Source organism: Nomascus leucogenys, chromosome X (assembly GCF_006542625.1).
Source record: "Nomascus leucogenys isolate Asia chromosome X, Asia_NLE_v1, whole genome shotgun sequence".
In the NCBI taxonomy this organism is placed as follows: Eukaryota; Metazoa; Chordata; class Mammalia; order Primates; family Hylobatidae; genus Nomascus; species Nomascus leucogenys.
The window spans coordinates 10982134-11003159 of NC_044406.1; the positions used below are offsets into that span (position 1 = coordinate 10982134).

Sequence of the window (21026 nt, forward strand, 5' to 3'; positions counted from 1 at the left end):
TAATTAAAATACATGTGCATGTCCCCAACAGTGAGAATATAATCTTCACAATGAATAGCTAAATCAGAAAATGTTTGAATATTTCGTATACATGTTCAAGGGAAGCCAGTTGGATTTGGCTAAGCTTGGTGAGTAGCAGTATTAGGTTATGAGTCATCCATAAATAAGTGAAATGTGAAGATGAATGTTATCTCTTAAAATGATGAGTGTTTGCAAAAGTGTTTTAACAACACATTTGAAAATTAGATTAGGCCATTTGGCAGATTCAACAACGCTGTGTTTCATTAACTCTGTAATCACTGTCAAGTTCTATGACATGATGCTTTTGGTGGGTCCTGAGAGCAATATACAGGTTCCATATTACCGCTAAAGGCAACAGACTGGGTCCTAAATGAAGCAGGAAAAAGCATTTAATGATTGGTATGGGTTAAATTGTTGTCTGTGTGGGATAATTTGAGGAATGTAAGGAAGATTTCCCTCTCTCCTGAATTTCCCAGCATGAACTCCTAACTGAGAAGTTTCAATTAAAGCTCAGGATTCAGGGGACAACCCAGAGCCAGGACAACGTCCAGGTTGGGTGAGCTATGATGCCTGCCTTCCTCAACAATGTTATAAGTCCCGTAAGTGTCCAGGAAAGCAAGCACCCTACCTGCTTGTCACAGCTCTAGTCCTAACAAAAGGACTGATACAAGAGTCCTCAATGAAACGTTTTGAATGAGTGAATGAGCAAATGTAATGTCATGAGGGCACTGGATGCTTGAAAAAGAGAAATAGAGCTCTCAGACTACATTCTATCCCACACAGCAGAACTGTATACTATAGGGTTGCTATATCCAGTACGAGACTGACCATGGAAACTTGCAAAATTTACCTCTCATAGTTCTGGGGCCAAACTCCCCCTTTTATAACAAACCATTCCCACAATAACAGCATTAATTCATTCATGAGGGTGGAGCCCTCATGACTTAAACACCTCTTAAAGGTCCCACCACCTCCCAATACCACTGCATTGGGGATCAAGTTTCCAACACGTGAACTTTGGGGGACACACTCAAAGCATTGTAGATGCTAGGCTAGAAGAAAAAAGTCTAAGTTAGGTGATCACTGGTGTTTATTTTACATGTCAATAACTCTGGTTTTGTCTATTCTATTCACTGATGCATTCCAAGCACCTAGAACAGCGTGTGGTACAAACTAGGCACTCAATCAATATTTGTTAAATGCATTAAAGAATGTGTGCAAGTAATAATGATAGCAGCTTTTGATCACCTATGTCATACAGTCCTTACAACAATTCAACAGGATGGTTGGTATTAGTCCTAGTTTTCAGAGGAGAAAGCTGATGTTTGGACAAGGATAAGGAACCTGGTTAAGCTCACACAGAGGCTATGAGGTGGCATCAGTGTTCAAATGCAGCTCTGTCTGAATCTAGACTCCATGCTTTGGCCTTTTTTTCTGCTTTATTCTTCCCTGATTTTACACAAGTAGTAGCAGGTTGTACATATTTCTGCATATTGATTTTTTTTGTTTTAATGTATCTTCAGAGTCTTCCCAAATCAGTACCTAAACAATTTCCTCATTCCTTCTTTTTACGGCTGCATAGTATTCCTTTGTGTGGTTGTGCCATGTTTTATACTGATGAACACTTAGGACAAAGTGTATGCTCACTTTCAGTTTGGATAGAGGTTGCTAAATTTAGCTAAATTGCCAAAATGCACTCCGGGCAATATATGGCAATGTGTTTTCCTAGAGCCACACCAGCACTGTATGTTTTCACACCTTCAGTACTTCCTCTCTACAATTTCTCCAGTGATTCCACCAAGAATCCATGTGAAATCATAACGGTTTTCTAGTTTCATTTGTTTAAAATAAAATCCTAAGTATGAAAGTAATATATATTCACTATAGGAAATACACAAAATTTAAATACACAATATAAAATACACAAAATTTAAATATGCAAGAATTTAAAAAACCGCCTTAATCTCACAACCCAGATTTAACCACAGTGTACCCATTCTTCCAGACTGTATTTCTTTGCCTATGCACACAGATTTTTTTTTTTACAAGGTGGATCACGTGGTGCACACGCTTTTTGTAACCAACTTTGTTCATTTAACTACATCCTATGGCAGTCGGTCTTCATCTACAACTTTGGTTTAATGTCTGAATGCTATTCCATTATTGGATGAGCTGACGTAGTAGCAAACCACCCCTCTTGTTGAGCTGTTCTAAGGATTAAAAAGAAAGAATCTGTGAAAGTGCCTAGAACAGTGCCTGACAGCAGTTATTCAACAAATGGCATTTCAACACACATGTATTCTTACCCACTCAAAGGCAGAGAACTACAATTTTAATCCTAACATCCTGTGCCAGTATCATCATGTAGCTTGGATTCAGTTATTAATTCAATTCCCATTTGAACATCTATCATGTGCCTGGCACTAGTCTGAGTAATACTGATAGAAAGGTAAGGACATTGTCCATCCCCCCAAGGGTGAGTGCCCAGCCTACCACCTGGCATCATATGCTTGGGAAGTATAATAACAGCTACAAACTCATGAACAGGTACAACAGCATTCTAGCAGAAGGAGCTCAAGACTTGACCTGTTGACGGTTCCCACATTTAGCTCTGTAATGCCTCCCTGAGCAATGAATCTTAGCCATTCTACTATGCTATCTCCTCAACAATATCATGCTAATTATATTGTCCTTATAATTGTCCTTCCACATTTACAGAGTTGGAGAATTCAGTGACTAAGAGATGCAAATGCACAGTACAAAATTCAAATGTCCAATTTGAGGCAGGGCTGCATCTAACTTTAATGGCAACCCCTGCATGTGACGTCTGGGGACTCTATAGATACATGGCCTCAGACCCTGAGGACATCTGGATTCTGTCACTGGATTGTTCACAAAGTGAGGCTGAACTTTGTATGTAGAAACTTTTGGAAGAAGACCAGTTAACCCAGATTTAATTATCCTAATAATTCTCCCTGATACCTAATTAAGAAACATAACTAACTCAACAAGCTATGAGAGGCTTGTGCTGAAACTCATAGATGTATAACTACATAATTGATTTTATTGTGTGGGTTGGTAAATCATGTAATGAATCAGATGAAAATAATCAGAAAAGTATTTCAATTTGGTTGTTAAAATATACAGTCAAATGTCTTTTACCATAGTGAAACTCTTGATTAATAATACATTTCTTCTTGATTAAAATGATTTCGTAATGAATATATTTTTGAGTATCTGCTTTCATGAGGCTTGGCATTAATATTTAAAGTAGTTTTTAACTGTGTGCTTTTCCCCCTTTACTATATTTTCCTGTCCTCCTTGTCATAACAAAAGTGACATCTTAAAAATAGTTGGTAGGATGATTTTTACTTCTATCTGTGGGGCTTTGAAGTTATTTTCAGGCTATTAATGTAGCTTTCCTCACATGTACCTGTGCCAAAACCTGCTAATAACGAACAGTAGAATGAAAAGCTGTTACCTGTTGTATGAGATCAAAATACTTTGACTACTGTACTGAAGCTTGATTTAATGGAGAAAGTTATGTTCTGAGGGAGAAGAGAAAGCAGCCTAATTCAGGACCTATCTGTGTGTCTACAGCACGAATAAATGGAATGAAAAGACCTGGTTAGCTGGTTCCTTACTGATTCATGGGGGCAAGAAACTGTACAGGACAGTTTCTCCCTGAGGGTCATGCCAGGGAACCTCTACTAACCCCAGTGGGACATATCAAGCTGGGCACAAAAGAAACATGGCTGTCTTCAAAACTTGGAGCTTGTTAAATTCATCTAGAACCATCTATTATCATTCATTTTCCTCACACCTCTCCACTTCCTTACCTTAACCCACACTGCATGTCAACCCGAAACATACCTTGAATACCATCTGCTTACAAATGTAAAATACTATCTTAGGATACCTTGAGGTATCTGTAGGGTTTGGGGTTCTATAATCCAACCACCATTTACAGCAAGCTAAATGAGAATGCTATATAACCTTGGGTTAGTCTGAAAATAATCTTTGTGAGTCCAAAGAGATAAGAATGATAAAATTCTGGATCGTGTTTTATTTTGTTAGACCTGTATAGTATCATGCAATGTCACCGATGAATGACTGAATGCATAGAGCTTTAGCTTTGGTTTTCCCGTATCTGAAATGAAGATAATGCATTCCTCAACACCAAGTCTCAAAGGATGCAGCTTAATCCTGGCTACCTGTCCAAAATATGACCAGATACATAAGAAAGATGATAAGTTGTTATCACACTTATTTGTGGCATGGTGTAAGTAATATGGAGTTTGGAGTAGAAAGTCTCAGGGCTCAGTAGATTGCTGTCCCTATTAGGCTAGTTATACAGTCTTTCTGTGTCTCAGTTTCTTCATCTTTGAAAGGGAAATAGTAATGCAGGCGCCTGTTGCGTGCTGAGGCAGGCCTGTGAGTATCCTAAGCAGTTATATCCTTAGAAATGCTGCGTGCTACTCTTATTAGTATGACCATTGCTGCTTACAACACAATGTACCATTTGATGAGACTATTCTAAATGAGTCAAGCATTGTACTTTAGGGCTTTATGTATCTCATTTATCTGCATAACATCACTGTGAGCTAGTTGTTATTATTTCCATCTTACACATAAAACTAAAACCCAGAAAAGCCAACCTGTTAAGTGGCAAACCTGGGATTTGAACTCTTTCCCTCTGATATAAAGATATGTTGTATTTATCACTATTAGACTCTAAGCAGAAACCTTGAGAATGCTTGGTTTTATGTTTTATTCAACTAAAGTTTATTGAGAACCTGCTATATACCAGGTACTATACTAAGAATCGTGCATTAATTACATTATCTTCTTGTAACAGTCCTATGAGCTAAGCAGGGTTTTTTCATCTTGGCTCTATTGCCATTTTGGCCAGATAGTTCTATCTTTTGAGGGGCTGTCCTGTGTATTGTAGGATGTTTAGCAATATGCCTAGTCTCCTCCTCCCCTCAGTTGTGACCACCAAAAATCTCCAGATATTGCTAAGTGTCCCTTGGGGGTAAAATCGCCCCAAATGAAAAACAGTGAGTTAGAATAATTCTACTTTACAGGTGATGAAAATAAGGTACAGAGAGTTTAGAGTAAATTGCACAGGGTCACAAATCTAGTAAGTGGCAGAATTTGAATCTGACTCGGGACTTTGGAACCTGACCTCACATTCCTTCTCCCCTACGGCATCCCTTTTTCTGATACTGCCATGTTTCTAAGGAAACTCAAATGCCAAAGAGGCCTTCAGGTGGCTCCTGAAAGCCTGCCTTCTCCTAGGGCGAGCTGGCCATCAAGATTTTGTCCAGGACTTAGAGGCATGAACGCAGGAAGAAACCATGGGTTGCTTCCACTAATGGTTGCAACACAAATAGTTCCACAACTTTGTCTGTACCATTCATAGCTGCTCTCATTTCCTATCAAGTATGAAGATATTTTTTGTCCAGGAAGGTTTCAATCTGTTGCAAACAATAGATGGGTAAAGCACAAAGTTACAAACCAGTTCAGTCAGTCGCTGGGAGTTTCTGAAGTGACTTAAATAGCCCTGCCAATGTAGGTCGCTATTTTTAAGGCTGAGCTAAGTGTTTGAAAGTGGTTCACACAGCCATGCTCTCAGATAGAAGTCACAGGACATGAGAATTGCAAGAACTCTCAAGGCCTTGCCTGAGACCGGTGGAAATGGACACTGTGCACCCAGGATCACACAGCTGGGATTTCTGGTAAAAAACTTTCTGATGTTTCCTTCTGCCTTGAGAATGGCTGAACTTATCACCTTCTGACATTCTGGGAAGGTGTGACTGCTTGGTTAAGACCCTTCTTGCCCTGCTCTTGCCAGAATGGAGAAGAATAGATGACCGAGCCTCTCACTGTCTTTCTGTTCTGAGGATGGATTAAAGCCATTTATACTTGCACAACCACCCAAAGTCCTATATTATAGTTATTTAGCAAAGACTTTATAGCACATACTGAGTACTTTACAAAATTCACTTAATATTCTCCCAATGGGTCCTATTGTCATCATTTCACCAAGGAGTAACTGGAACTGAGGGGGTTAGGGAGATGAAGTAACTTGTTCAAGGTCGTGGAAAATAAACGGCAGAGCCTGGATTGAAGAGAGTCTGGTTCTAACCCAGTGTTTCTCAAACTTGAGTGGGCATCCCCATTGTGTGGAAGCTTGTTAAACACAGATTGCTGGGTCACCCCCATCACCCCAGAATTTTGGATTCAGTAGGTCTTGGGTGGTGCCCCAAAATTTACATCTCAAATTCCCAGGTGATGCCGCTATTGCTGGTCCTGGGACTATGCTTCTCAAACTCTCTGCTCCAGCATGTCTGCTCCTGATCACCACACCCTTCCTCTCCTACCTCGTCAGCTAAAAATAAATAATAATAATAATAATAATAAAGATAGAGTTACTTGGAGCAGTGGGTTGCCACTTTGGCTGACCTGGGTGGTATAAAATACCAATACCTAGGCCCTATCCCCAGATATTCAGACTCAATGGCTTGGCTTTGGTTCCAAGCATCCGTAGTTTACAAGTTCCTCGACGGGGGATTCCAACGTGCAGTAAGGCATCACATTGGAAACCACTGATTTGGGTGATGCCTCATAAACTTTCCAGGGTATATAAATTCTATGAGGATCTCAAGAAAATGCAGATTCTGCATTTCTAACAAACCACAAGGTAGTATCCATGCTACCAGATCTCAGCCTAAGCTTGGGGTAGCAAGAACTAGTATTTCCCAAACCCCATGGTTGCCAGTTAAAAAATACAGAATGCCTACTTCGATTTAAATTTTCAATAAATAATAACATTACTTTTTGGTATAAGTATATCCTATATATTACAATAAAATTATACTAACATTTATACTAAAAATTATTCATTGTTTATTTGAAATTCAATTTAAGTGGATATTTTTGTTTGGCTTTGCTTCGTGGCTAAATCTGGCAACCCTACCTGAAGACAAGAATCATCTGAATTACTTGTTTCAATGCATTCACGCCTATTCATGGATTTCTTGTTCTAATCCAGACCTGCTGAATCATAATCATCATTTCTGGGACCTGGTAATCTGTATATTTAACAAGTGCTGCCAGGTGCTTCTTTTCAGCTCAATTTGGGAAGTACATAAAGCCTTGGATTATGACTGCCTGAAATCCTCATACTGGCCGTTGTCAGGGCTGGACTTGTAGTCATCACACTGCATAGGAGCCGGAGCCAAATCCCTCTGCAATTATGACCTGGGTCCTTAACTTTTCTCAAGATTGTTATAGATAAATACTTACAAAGGGTGTTTTTTTTCTCCCCCACTTGCCCTTTTAATTTGCTAAATCATATTAAGGCCTTTCAGATCCATGTATTTTTCTGTCAACACCTTAACAGACACGTAGCCATGTTTGATCTTATTCAATTATTTGTTTTGTGTCAGGGGATGCTCCTTGAGCTAGATTCACTTGATTTGCATTTGTAGAGTTTTCCAGTATTGGCACTTCATTTGGTATTTTATGACAAGAGGCTTTATTTGAAAACATCTTGCTAAATGGTTGTTAGCTGCTTCCTGAACATACTGTACAGGACAATGTAGTTTAGAATCAAATTCAGGCTTCTTCCAACTCGTTACTATAATGCTATATTTTACATGTAAATTATATTAGGAAGCCTGTGTCTTTCCTTTAGTGATTAAGATTTCATGGAGGGGAAGAAGAATGGAAAGAAAAGGAAAAGGAAAGGAAAGGAAAGACAGTTTATTTGTTTTTAATAAGTTAGCCTCCTCTGGGGAAGATAACCTTTCTGATACCGTACATAATTGAGTAAGCCAGAATAAATTGTTGCATTCTCTACACAGGCCTCCTTTCACTCACAAGGATATTCTTTGTGCCATTTCTAACTGTACTATTGCTTTTGGAAACATTTTTAATAGAATAGACTGTGTTCATACCTGTAAGTACTTGTTTTCTTGATACCACCTTAGAAAGCATTCAAATGCATTCTCTACTAGTGTAGAGAAATTGGTGGGTTGTTTTGGTTTTGTATGTGTGTGTTTGTCTTAATAGTACCTCAGGGTAGCAAATTCATGTGTTCTCTCACTGCAGGGAAGCAGCACATTTAAAAAAAAAAAAACACCAGAGAAAATTGCCACTGCTGACTTTTGTGCAAAGAAAAGGAACAAAATGCTTGCCATGTCTTTTAGTAGTCAATGGGCCACAAATAATCCTATGGTGGCATTCTACATTTACCAGACCAGTATTAAATTTGTGAACACTTTTTTTCCAACAAAAAAACCGTTCCTACATCCTTTATGAAGGCTGTAGGAAAATGGAAAGGAAGTTAAGGAAAAGGAATGGAGGTGGTTAAAATTATGCAAAATAGTTCATCTGCAGAAAACATGCAGGAAATGGGCTTGTTTCACTTTAGAGGTGTTGGAAGGGCTGGGCTGGGGAGGGATAAGTTGCCCAGTATCCTGGGGAATTACAAGTCTGAAAGGCCGAGACCTCTGCTTTGGATGTTGCTGCAGAAGAGCCACCACATGAGGTTGTTCAGGGTGCACCTAGTGCGAGAGTGCCCAGCTGTGTTAGCCCCTGCCACACTCACTAGCCTGGGTAGGCACCAGGCTGGGGGAAGGGTGCCTGCTCTGCGGTCATCTGACTGCAGGGAGTGCTGTTTCCTCTTTGCAATGGGCTCACGGGTAGCTGAGACTGTGAGTCCCTGAAAGCATCATCACTGCTCCCTGCCACCAGCTTTGGTGGTGCCAGCCTGGGATTTGGAACCACCCAAAGGCTTTTACAGGCTATGCAGTGAGTAACTTCATCTGAAGTGAAAGGACCAAGTGATGAGGGATGTTGAGCCATCCTAAGATAGCATCATTTACTTCCTTCCGAAGTGTGGTTAAGGTCTGAGGAAGTCTTGGGCATTCATGAGGGCAAGGAGGAATTTCTGCAGGTCCTGGGCTGAGGAGGCTTAGCCAGGATTCAGTGATGCTTCAGAAACCAGGCTCAGGCCTCTGGTTACAGACTGTGACTATTGCTACTGCTTGTCACGTGGAGTTACTTCCTCTTTCTTCTTGATCTTGGAAAGGCAGGCACCTAGAAAATTCTCCAGAACCTGCCCTTTCATTTTGCTGCTGAATTGAAGTTGTAAACTAGAAATTGTAAAAGATAATGTGTCGATTTTTGTTGCAACGTAAATTGGGGGTTTGCCCAATCTAAGAGGAGCAAGTCACATTCTTCTTCCACAGTTTGTCTCAGAAGGAATGTTCAGGAGTCAGGTGTAATGATGCTTTTTTTTTTCTTTTCCAGCCACAGGACGAAGTCTTCAGGCTGGCCGCCTCCCTCAGGAACCTGGGGCTTGAGCCAGGTGCCGCCCTATGGATGGGAGATGACGGCAAATCGAGATGGGCGAGACTACTTCATCAAGTAGGTTAAACAGATGGCATGAACAATAGAATCCTTGGCCAATGGACTTCTTTATCTTTATTTATGAGAATGAACATACTTAAATGAGCCACTCATAGGCATTTAGAGGCCATTACTAAAGCAGCTGGATCTCTGAAACCAGCTGCTTATATTTCTATATATTTATTTCTATACATTTATATTTCTATATATTGTGATGTTGGGTTGCTTCATTCTTGGACAGGCACCATCGTTGAGTGACAATTCACTGTGTAGCATGGTAAGCCCGGCTCAGAGCAAAAGTTTCCGCTGTTAAATATTAGGCCAAGTCGTATTCATTGCCTGACACTAACAACCGAAGTTGGACATGCAAGAATTTCATTTACAAGGTTCTCTAGGAGTGGTCAAGAGAGGAATGTTACTTTCTTATCTGTAATTTTTTAAAAATCAGCTAAAAGGATTATGTACATTATCTGTTTTATTGTAAATTTCTCACGCTAACAGTGGCTTAGGTTTTAGATTTTTGTGGTGCTCTGGTTTTTTGTTAATTGTGGTATAGAGAGAGAGAGAAAAAGAGAGAAAGATAACATGAAATTTACCATTTTAACCAGTTTTAGGCGTACAATTCAGTGGCATTAAGTACATCCACAATGTTGTGCAGCCATTCGCTACAATCCATTTCCAGAACTTTTTCATGATGCCTGAAAGAATCTTTGTACCCATTAAACAATAACTGCCAGTTCCTCCCTCCCCTTACCCCCTGGTGACATCTATTCTACTTTCTGTCTCTCTAAGTTTATCTGCTCTAGGGACCTCATACAAGTGAAATTACATATTATCTTTTTGTCTCTGACTTCTTTCACTTAGCATAACGTTTTCAGGCTCATCTATGCTGTAGCACATGTCAGAAGTTTTTCCTTTTAATGTTCCCTTGTGTGGATAGACCACATTTTGTTTCTTCATTCATCTGTTAATGGACATTTGGGTTGTTTGCACCTTTTGTCTATTGTTACTGGTATTGTTATGAACACTGGTGTACAAGCATCGATTTGAGTCCCTGCTTTCACTTCTTCTGGACACATACCTAGGCGTGGAGTTCCTGGAACATATGGAATTGCCGGGTCAAAATTAAAGTCTGTGTTTCACTTTTTGAGGAACCACTAAACCGTTTCTTGGAGTGGCTGCAGAGTGGTCTTTTTTTTTTTTTTTTTTTTCAGTTTTGTGAAAACAGCATTTATATTTCTCAAAATGGCAAGAGTCCATACTGCCCTTTTTCTCCAACCTGAGCAAAATATCCTTAATTATAAGAAATTCATGAAACAGATTTGAAATCAGGAAGCGTGGTTGGTTCTATCCTGATTATAATAGAGCAGAGATTGGAGGCCAGAAAAAAAAATTATTTCACAACCACATGCTACATTATTTGTTCCAGCCAAGTTGATTATGGACTGATTAGGCAAACACTGGATCACCGTGAGGTGAGGGGTCATTTTTATAAAAAATATCTGCCAAGATTGTTTCTAGGGGATTTGATCTTTTTTACCAACCCCCGCCCACCACCACATACAAGTGAGGATTGTTGGAAAATAGCAACAGGGACAACACATGTGAGTGTTGTGGACAGTTTCTCAGTGTCTGAAGCCCAAATCTCTCTCCTTCCCTAGAATTGCTGCTGCACAGGACTCTCACCCCTTCAGAGCACAGTTTGTTTCTGAGGTACTTGACTCCTGGGTCCATCCCGGGAAGATCCAGGATGCCCTTGAACATGACTGGAAAGTGGCCCCCTGGCTTTCCAAGGCTTTCCTAAGGATACGCTCACAGAGATACTATCATAGGAATGGCAGTGGGAGCAGAGCCTCCCAGAATCCTCAAAGATTAGAAGAAAGGCCAATAGTTTGGCTCAAACCCCAGATTTTGAATTCATAATTTCATACCATTTGTCCAAGTCCCTTAGGCTGCTAGGAAGATGGTATTTTTTTAATATTATATTGTACCATCTATTTTGTAACACGGCTATGACCGTGTGCAGTTGGCTCAGTTAAGGTGACCTAGATGCTTTGACTCAAAACAATAAAAATTTTCAGCTGAAGAAATATAATTTTTAAAAGATATGGATTATGGGTTTATGAAGGTATGCATCAGACTTCTCTGATTAAAACAGATGTTTCTTTTCCCCTGGTTGGATTTGGGTTCCCATACATTCCAGGTCATTCGATCAATAGGTGGAAACCCAAACTGAGGCCAACTGGTTAGAGGTTCTGGGAACGTCAGCTAGCTCTGCCTTCATGCATTACCATTAGCATCACTGACATTAAGAGCCAGACTGGGTGTCAGTTTAACATTTACACTGGCCTAATGCCCACTGTTAAAACATAAGAGCAAATCAGCAGCTTAACAGAGAAACCTGCACTGATTACTAAATGGCAAGTTTTAAAACCAAAGTCACCAGTGTCATTTTTCCAAATCCATGCGGTTTCATTTTACTTGAAAAGTAAGTTTCTACAGTCCTCTCAGAGAAAGTTTTAAGATGTCAACAACAGTATTTCTTCGGAAAGTGTTTGTGCTTTATCACTAATGAGTTTTATAAATAATGACAATCATTCTTTTTCTTTCCTTTTTTTTTTTAACTTACTAGGTAATGTTTATTACAAAGAGGTACTCTAATTATCATAGTTCTCGGGAGCCCAGGTTTGCAGTGTGGAATATTTCTGTACTCATTAGTTTTAGAAGTTAAAGGGACAATTTGAAAATTAATCTATGGTTAGTAATTAGCACCTTTGCATTGAATTTTTCACTCTCTTGCATATTTTTTGGAAGAGAAATTTAGATGTTTTCTTTTTTGTTTATCTCGTCTTAGGATGTAAATAATGACCCACATCAGACAACTGTTTTTGATGGAGGTACAAGTATTCCAAGTGACAGACAAAGCTATGGGAGGAAGTTGGCTTTTATGTGTTCAAAGTTAGAGTCTAACAACTAAATAATGAGATAATTCTAACATAATGAGTCTTTCAGAACGTGGCCCAGGAGAGTTCAAAATGTGCTCAAGTTTCATCTTCCCTCTTCCATACCCAATTATTTAGGATAGGGCTGGGTAACCTGTTATCTATAGAGTTACTGATTCACGGGGTTAAATGAAGGGTGCAATAAACACATGCTAATACATGTTTTTACAATACCATATAGGCTGCAAACTAATGGTTCTCAACCTTGGCCACACATTGGAATAGACTGAGGATCAGTAAAAAATCCTGATGCCTGGGTCTGGGGTTGAGCCTGGAAATAATGAGTCTCAGGAGCTCCCCAGGTAATTCTAATGAACAGCTATGGTTGCTGCTGTAAAGCACTTGTCAACACATGATGTCATTTATTTGGCTTGAACACAGAAATGATTAACTCCATTTTTCCGGATGGTAAAACTGAGACTCAGCCTATGAGAAAGAACAACTTTTGTTGATATTCTTGGAGAAATATGAAGTGCAGTTTTAAGGAACAGAAAACATTGTTTAAGAAATACGATAGATGCAAATTTAAAATTTCTCAGTTCCTTATTATTACCAGTTAAGAGAGAGCAGAGCAGGGAAAGGGAGGAAGACAGATGGAAAGAAAGAAACTACAAGGAAAAGGAAAGAGTCATGGGAGAGCGTGTCCCAGTGAGAAATGGATAAAAGAGGGAGAGATGAAGAGAAAGAGAAATGAAGAGAAACAGAGAAAATGAGATACTCTAAGGTGATTGTTACAATAACAGCATCAATTAATAATAACTTTAGATGTAGGCATAGATGGAGAGGGATATAGATATATTATAGATCCAATCATAGATACAGATATAGAAATAGATATAGATGTGGATATACATATAGATGATAGAGAATATAGACATTGACGTATTAATACAGATATAGATGGGTATAGATATATAGATGGATATAGACTATAGGTATAGATGATAGAGCTATAGATATGGATATGGGTATAGATGACTAGATACAGATACAGACTATAGATGAGTGACTATACAATCACATTCACGCAGGAGAGTCCTGGTTTATGGGTATCATTCTGAAGTAATTAGACAGCACCTCCTTTTGCTCTCAAAGTGTTCTGGTTTGGATAACACAAGATAAGGTATTTTAAAAATACATGTTTAAAAGTCAGAGAATGAGGAACACCATTTTTTAGTTAAATTGGGTAAAAATATGCTTGTTTGACTGTGAAGGTAGGGAGAGTTAATGCAAAAGTACCATGATTCATAAATCTGGAACTTTGGTTTTGTAAATTACAGGAAAAAATTAAACATGAGCAAAATAAATATTAAAATACTAGCTGGCCAAATAGATTATTATGATGAGCCAAGTCAGAGTCTGGGGATAGAGATGGGGGTTGGAGAGGAGACTGGAGGATTAGTTCCGAAACACATGGCCTGATTTTTCAAGTTATAAATTTAAGAGGCTTTTTCTTGTTGGCCTGCTGGCTTCCTGGCCACCTTCATCCTGTGTACACAAAAAGTAGCCCTGTATGAGGATTGGACAAGACATGCTGTTCTATTATTCTACCAGCAATTCCCACGGTGGGCAATTAAACTGAGTTACTATCTCCTTAATGCAGAATAATTCAACTCTGAATCCTGAAGAGTGGAGATTAGTAATGAGATGTGGAAACTTCCACTTTGTTCTCCAGTATGGGCTTGGCTCAACTTGGGAGTAGTTTAGTCATTCCCATCTGCCAATCTATTCCATGGTCAATGTGGAATGTATTTTTGGCTTATCTATCTATAGAAAATAATAATCTGAATAAATACAAGTAATTTGTGTGCCCTTTCTTATCAACCACAGCAGAAGACAGTCAAGTCAACATGATAGGATTCTGTCATCATGGAAATTAGAAATAGAAAAGCCTTACCTCATTCTTCTGTGGGAGCCCCAAAGTATTTACCCACTCTAATAGGTTATCTTCAGATATTATTTGGTAGTTCTAGGGCTATTCTTTGGATATTTTTTTCTTGATTTTTACTACAAGATTTCATGAGACTTTTACTGTTATTCTGTGGAGTCCCTTTATCTGTTACTCTGTGGTGAATTCCCTTAAACTTTTTCTTCTCTAAAATTGTTTTTAAATATCAAGAAGAGTTAAGGTGTACAGTTGGGATGTGGATATTGTGGTTGTGCCCATCATCCCCTGTGATATTTTTTATATTTGGAGCAGACACCAATTTCCTACTTTATCAAGCCTACGTTTTAAATACACACCTAACAAAGGACAAATTGATCTGAGAGATTACACAAGTTGTTATCTTTTGTCTCTGCCAATAAAATGCTGCAGGTCTTTGTGGAAATTAACAGTTGTGCCCATGAAGGAAATAAGAGAAATCTCTTGGTGATGGGTTACTCTGTTATTCTGTGAGGTTTATAAGCATCCAAAGAGTTAATAACTAGCAATATGTTAGAAAACAGGCAGTTTGCCTCATTTTTTGTGGGTGTTTTTGATGAACAATTCTTAAATAAAATATGTTGCTTTTGAGTACACATGATGGGTTCTGCATAAAAAGCAAATACTTGCCTCATGGCAAGAGCAAATGTCATTTGGTTCAATGAGTTCCTGGATCCCAAGCATCCAGTCACGAGGAGGAAAGTATATTGTAATTTTGGAATGGGGGGAATGAAGTCAATATGATAGTATCATTACATGAAATGAAAGGTAATTATGCCCTGTCAATACAAAAGCTTCCCAGGCTGAACATCAGGGGCTGTTTATTCCCTTCATTGGAGCAGATTTGTTTTCTTTTGAATCTGACAAAGCACCTATCTGCTGAGTTAATAATCACTGCTCCCAGCTGGAAGGTAAGTTTGCAGAGTTGATGGAAGGGCTTTTAACAGAAAAGCTCTGAAATGACTCTATCATTCCAGATCTAATTTGGCATATGGCACAAAGAGCTGTGCTAGGCAAACTTCTCCTGTTTCGGAGGCTGTTTCATTTTCCCTGTGCATTTCTTCTTGAAACTTTGCTGGCTTACTTAATCTGGCCTTCACTCTAGGACAAATCCCTGAGTTGCTCTCCTTATTTGTCCAGCAGGCCAGAGTATCTGGAGGGATTGTAATTATCTGAAGTTCCTTGGGCCACTTGACTATAACAGAGTTGGGGCATGCACATTCAGGCCAAGCTGTGGACAGCAGGTTAGCTAGTGCACTGGGTCGCCTCTTTCTTCTCCTGTGCTGTATATAGCCCCTAGGGATGTGCAGGAGGTGGGTCACAAAGTCCATTCAGTATCACAGGGATGGCCAACCTGTGCAAAGGAGAAGCACCTGGAGGACCAGGTTTCCATCACAGCCTGTAATTGAAATACTAGCTTGGGGCTGCCTGCCACCCTTGATTTTTTTGAGTGGCCTCTGGACCTCTTCTTTCTAGATTGAGCCAACCCTTGCAGAGAGCAATTTTGATGTTATCGCCTAAGGCTGGGGCACAGGCAGAAATTCTGGCCTGTGCCAAATGCCACATGGGGGTGTGGGTGTTGCTGCCAAGTAAATTGGCTGAGCTTAAGAGGACATAGAATCACCTTGCTGGCTGGTGTCTTTTCAGTATTGTCTGCACTCCAGCATAAAAGAAGGAGGCCGGGCGCGGTGGCCCACGCTTGTAATCCCAGCACTTTGGGAGGCCGAGGCGGGCGGATCACAAGGTCAGGAGATCGAGACCATGGTGAAACCCCGTCTCTACTAAAAATACAAAAAATTAGCCGGGCATGGTGGCGGGTGCCTGTAGTCCCAGCTACTCGGAGAGGCTGAGGCAGGAGAATGGCGTGAACCTGGGAGGCGGAGCTTGCAGTGAGCCGAGATTGCGCCACTGCACTCCAGCCTGGGCGACAGAGCAAGACTCCGTCTCAAAAAAAAAAAAAAAAAAAAAAAAAAAAAAAAAAAAAAAAAAAAATCAAAAAAAGAAGGAGAGCAGGGCCAGGAGCAGTGTCTCACACCTGTAATCCCTGCACTTTGGGAGGCCGAGGTGGGCGGATCACCTGAGGTCAGGGGTTCGAGACCAGCCTGACCAACATGGAGAAACCCTGTCTCTACCAAAAATACAAAATTAGCCAGGCATGGTGGCACATGCCTTAAATTCCAGCTACTTGGGAGGCTGAGGCAGGAGAATCGCTTGAATCTGGGAGGCAGAGGTTGCGGTGAGCCAAGATCGTGCCATTGCACTCCAGCCTGGGCAACAAGAGCAAAACTCCATCTCAAAAAAAAAAAAAAGGAAAGAAAAAAAGGGAGAGCAACTGAGACAGGAGGGTTGGTGACAGAAGTGCCATACTGTGGTCCACCAAAAGGTGAGAAACTGCAGTTCCTGCCAAGCTCTTATCCTGTAGCTCCTCTCAAAGCTTGAATAAAGCCTTGTTATTAATGGCCAATTTCTGGTGAAGAGCTCCTTCAATTGCAAGGATGATAAGAGATCACAGTACTCTTAGAGCCAGTGAACACTCAGATCAGTCTGAGTCAAGAGTAGCCATGTCACATATTTGCTGCACGGAGCATGCCATCCAGCTGCTCCATAAACACAGGTTTGGCATTAGGTGTTCAGGTTGGGAAGGCTGGGAGAAACTCAAAAATGCTTTTTGACCTTAAGGGGTGCCGCTGAACACATGGGGCTTGCTCCATGATTTTTAGGACCTGTTGCAAAATGAAAATGCAGGCCCCTTGTTCAAAAAGCAGGATAAAAGTGCTGGAAAAGGTATGAAAATGTAAAGCTTTTCCCCTTCTTCTGTGGTCTCTCTGTCAACATGTCATAGAGTTTTTTATTTCCTATTTAATGACTTTTTTTAAGACGGAGTCTCTCTCTGTCGCCAGGCTGGAGCGCAATGACATGATCACGGCTCACTGCAACCTCTGCCTCCTGGGTTGAAGAGATTCTCCTGCCTCAGACTCCTGAGTAGCTGGGATTACAGGCACGCACCACCACGCCCAGCTAATTTTTGTATTGTTACTAGAGATGGAGTTTCACCATGTTGGCCAGGATGGTCTCAATCTCTTGACCTCGTGATCTGCCTGCCTCAGCCTCCCAAAATGCTGGGATTACAGGCGTGAGCCACTGCAGCAGGCCTATTTAATGACATTTCATAATAAGACACATGAAAATTTTAAATTATTAGCAGGAATTTTACTGATCATCCTTGTATGATGAAAGTTTCAGATGAAAATATAAGAGCATTAACTTGTCTGAAGAATCACTGAAACGATACAATTTGTATTTCATAGCTTATACATGCATATGTCTTTCATTCTAATCAGAACAGTAGAAATGCTGCACACAACTAACTCAATTGTTTTTATTATACTTCTTAATATGAGCACATCCTACTAACACTCCCTCCCCTTTGGCTCACTGGTGAGTAAGGGAGAACTGAAAGGAAAAGAACAGTGGGCTGCCCTATCTTTCCCTTTCCTTCTGTCATCGTTTTCAGTGTAAGTGGTTGGCTAATACAGAGAAGTAACACAAGTAAGAAAGGATATGGCAGGGTTCCTTGATCATTCATGTTTCTTAGAAGGTCATGTCTGTTAAAAACTCATTAGCCTTTAGCCATCACCTCCCAACCTCACCTCTTGACTCTTTTTAAAAAATCATTTCTCACATGGCCTTCTCAATAAAGGCTTAGCAAAGAGGAATGATTGCTTTTAGCTGTTGACTCCCTCAGAAAGCAATCTCCATGCCCTGTCAAGGATAGGTGTTCTCACAAAAAGATATATACTTTTCTTCCCCCACCCCCAAGGTAATCCTCTAATCCAGGTCAGCAAACCTTTTCTGTAAATGGTCACATAGTAAATATTTTAGGCTTTGGAGGCCATGTGGTCTCTGTTATGACTCAACAGTGCAAGTCTGCCGTGGTAGTGTTAAAGCAGTCATAGGAAACATGTAAATAAATGGACATGGTTGTGTTCCAATAAAACTTTATTTATAAAAACAGACTGGGGGCCGGATGTGACCCATGAGCTATATAGTACTTTGCCAATCCCTACTCTAAAACATCATCCATTTGAGCCCATTCTTATATTTTTAATTCACTAATTGACAAATTTTCAAAACCTTCCCATGAAATGAGGAGCTGACACGTGTTTTATGTTTGAAAGAAACTAGGGCAGAGATTAGTAAAATGACTTTTCTGAGGTTGCAGGGAGCTAAAAATGGACCTCAGAGCCCCAGTTTGTCCTACTTGTTGCCAGAAAGCTCTATGACGTGTCTTATGTCAGCATGCAGTTCTTGCATAGCTCTGACACCTATGACCTACCTTAAAGGTTATTCTAGGAACAATGTCAAAATTCACCAGAGAAGTACAACTTTTAATATGAAAACGCCATGACCCCTCCCTTCCTTTTGGTGGGTGTTCACAGGGAGGAGGTCTGCTAATCAATCACAGGGTTTGCAGCTGCTCTCCCCCTCTAACCAGCACCTTTGTGGGAGGGGTACAGAGGACAGGAAATGATAGCAGGGGGCAGCCCAGTCACAATGGAATGCTGAATACAAGTGCAAATAATTATTAGGAAGGTGAAAATTACATAGCAATTTGCTCTAACTAATGGTCGACAGAAAAACAGCCCCATTGTACTTTCAAAAAGTTAATTGTCCATAGTGTTTTGGAAAAATCTTGCTTATTATCATTGTGGAATTTTATAAGGCTGCTGTGTAAATGTTCTCAACTCATTTTTGGTGATATTCTGTTCTAGATTGTTCTCTCAGCTTCTATAACACCATTCTCCTTTTGCTCCAAGCTCATGGGAGGTTCCTCAGGTGGTTCTTTCTTTTTTTTTTTAAGCTCAACATTTAAACTTCAGTTTCCCACATTATCAAGCCCACATTCCTACATAAAACCCCCAAAAGGGTAAAGGATTAATGAGTTGAATATGTTGGTACCATTTGGTTTTGGTCCAGAAATTACTGGAGACTCATGACTATTCTCCTACAGGAGATAAAGGAGACCAACAAAGATCAGTTTGCACTGCCTAGAATATTGTCTGGGAAATAGTATGCAGTTAATAAGTATTTGTCGAATAGATGTTTAGATGTATGTTTGTATCAGTGGATGGGTGGATGAATGGATGGATGGGTGAATAAGCCTCTTTCTGAAGCCTTATATTCAGTGGGCCATGAGGGAAAATGCTGATACACAAATCAGTGAGTATCTCTTCTTAAATTACTGACGTAGAAATGTCACTAGAAGAAATTAGGCATTAGCTGGGTGCAGTGGCTCATGCTTGTAATCCCAGCACTTTGGGAGGCCAAGGCAGGCAGATCACAAGGTCAGGGGTTTGAGACCAGCCTGACCAACAGGGTGAAACCCCATCTCTACTAAAAATACAAAAATTAGCCAGGCATGGTGGTGCATGCCTATAATCCCAGCTACTCAGGAGGCTGAGGCAGGAGAATCACTTGAACCCAGGAGGCAGAGATTGCAGTGAGCCGAGATGGCACCATTGCACTTCAGCCTGGGCGACAGAGTAAGACTGTGTCTCAAAAACAAAAAAAAAGAATTTAGGCATTTAGTGGGATACACCTTACTCCTGCAAGAATGGCCATAATCAAAAAACCAAAAAAATAGTAGATATTGACGTGGATGCAGTGAACAGGGAACATTTCTACACTGCTGGTGGGAATATAAGCTAGTACAACCACTATGGAAAACAGTATGGAGATTCCTTAAACAACTAAAAGTAGAACTACCATTTGATCCAGCAATCCCACTACTGGGTATCTACCCAGAGGAAAAGAAGTCATACGAAAAAGATACTTGCACATGCATGTTTACAGCAGCACAATTCGCAGTTCCAAAAACGTGGAACCAACCCAAATGCCCATCAATCAACAAGTGGATTAAGAAACTTTGGTGTATATATATATGATGGAATACTACTCAGCCATAAAAAGGAATGAATTAATAGCATTCACAGCGACCTGGATGAGATTGTAGACTATTATTCTAAGTGAAGTAACTCAGGAATGGAAGGCCAAACATCATATGTTCTCACTCATAAGAATGTCAAGGCATAAAAATGACACAATGGACTTCGGGGACTCAGAGGAAAGAGTGGGAAGCAGGTAAGGAATAAAAGACTACAAACAGGGTACAATGTATACTGCTTGGGTGATGGGTGCACCAAAATCTCACAAATCACCACTAAAGAACTTACTCATGTAACTAAACACCACCTGTTCCCCAATAACCTATGGAAATAAAAAAAATTATAAGAATTTAGGCATTTAAGTAAAGCCTATATTTTATAATAAGACACTAAACGTTTATCAAAACCTTGTCACCAATTCATATGTTAGTGTGGCTGTTTATCAGAAATTCAAGATGCAATAAAATTATCTTTCTGGAAATAGTGTGGTTGCAGTGTATTTTAGCAACAAGTGGCATAGAATAATAAAGCACAGAAATAAGAGTAAAAACACTTGGGGTAAAATCCCAGCTCTTTCAGTGTTAGCTCTGTGATGGTGGATTATCACTGGGACACTGTTGGCCTCACTTTTCTCATTATACAACAATGTGTTTGGACTAGAAATCTGTATCATCTGGGAATCCTGTGAGGTACAAGCAACAAAAAAATTCTAAA

General features: G+C 40.0%; 1 protein-coding gene across 1 annotated transcript in view; it reads left to right on the top strand.

Annotated features, from left to right (window-relative positions):
- Positions 1 to 21026, top strand: part of FRMPD4 (FERM and PDZ domain containing 4) — an 873455-nt gene that overhangs the window by 633432 nt on the left and 218997 nt on the right. The window contains exon 3 of the mRNA XM_030807547.1: positions 9343 to 9459. Coding sequence (XP_030663407.1) covers positions 9343 to 9459 — 117 coding nt within the window. The remainder of the gene's footprint in view (positions 1 to 9342; positions 9460 to 21026) is intronic.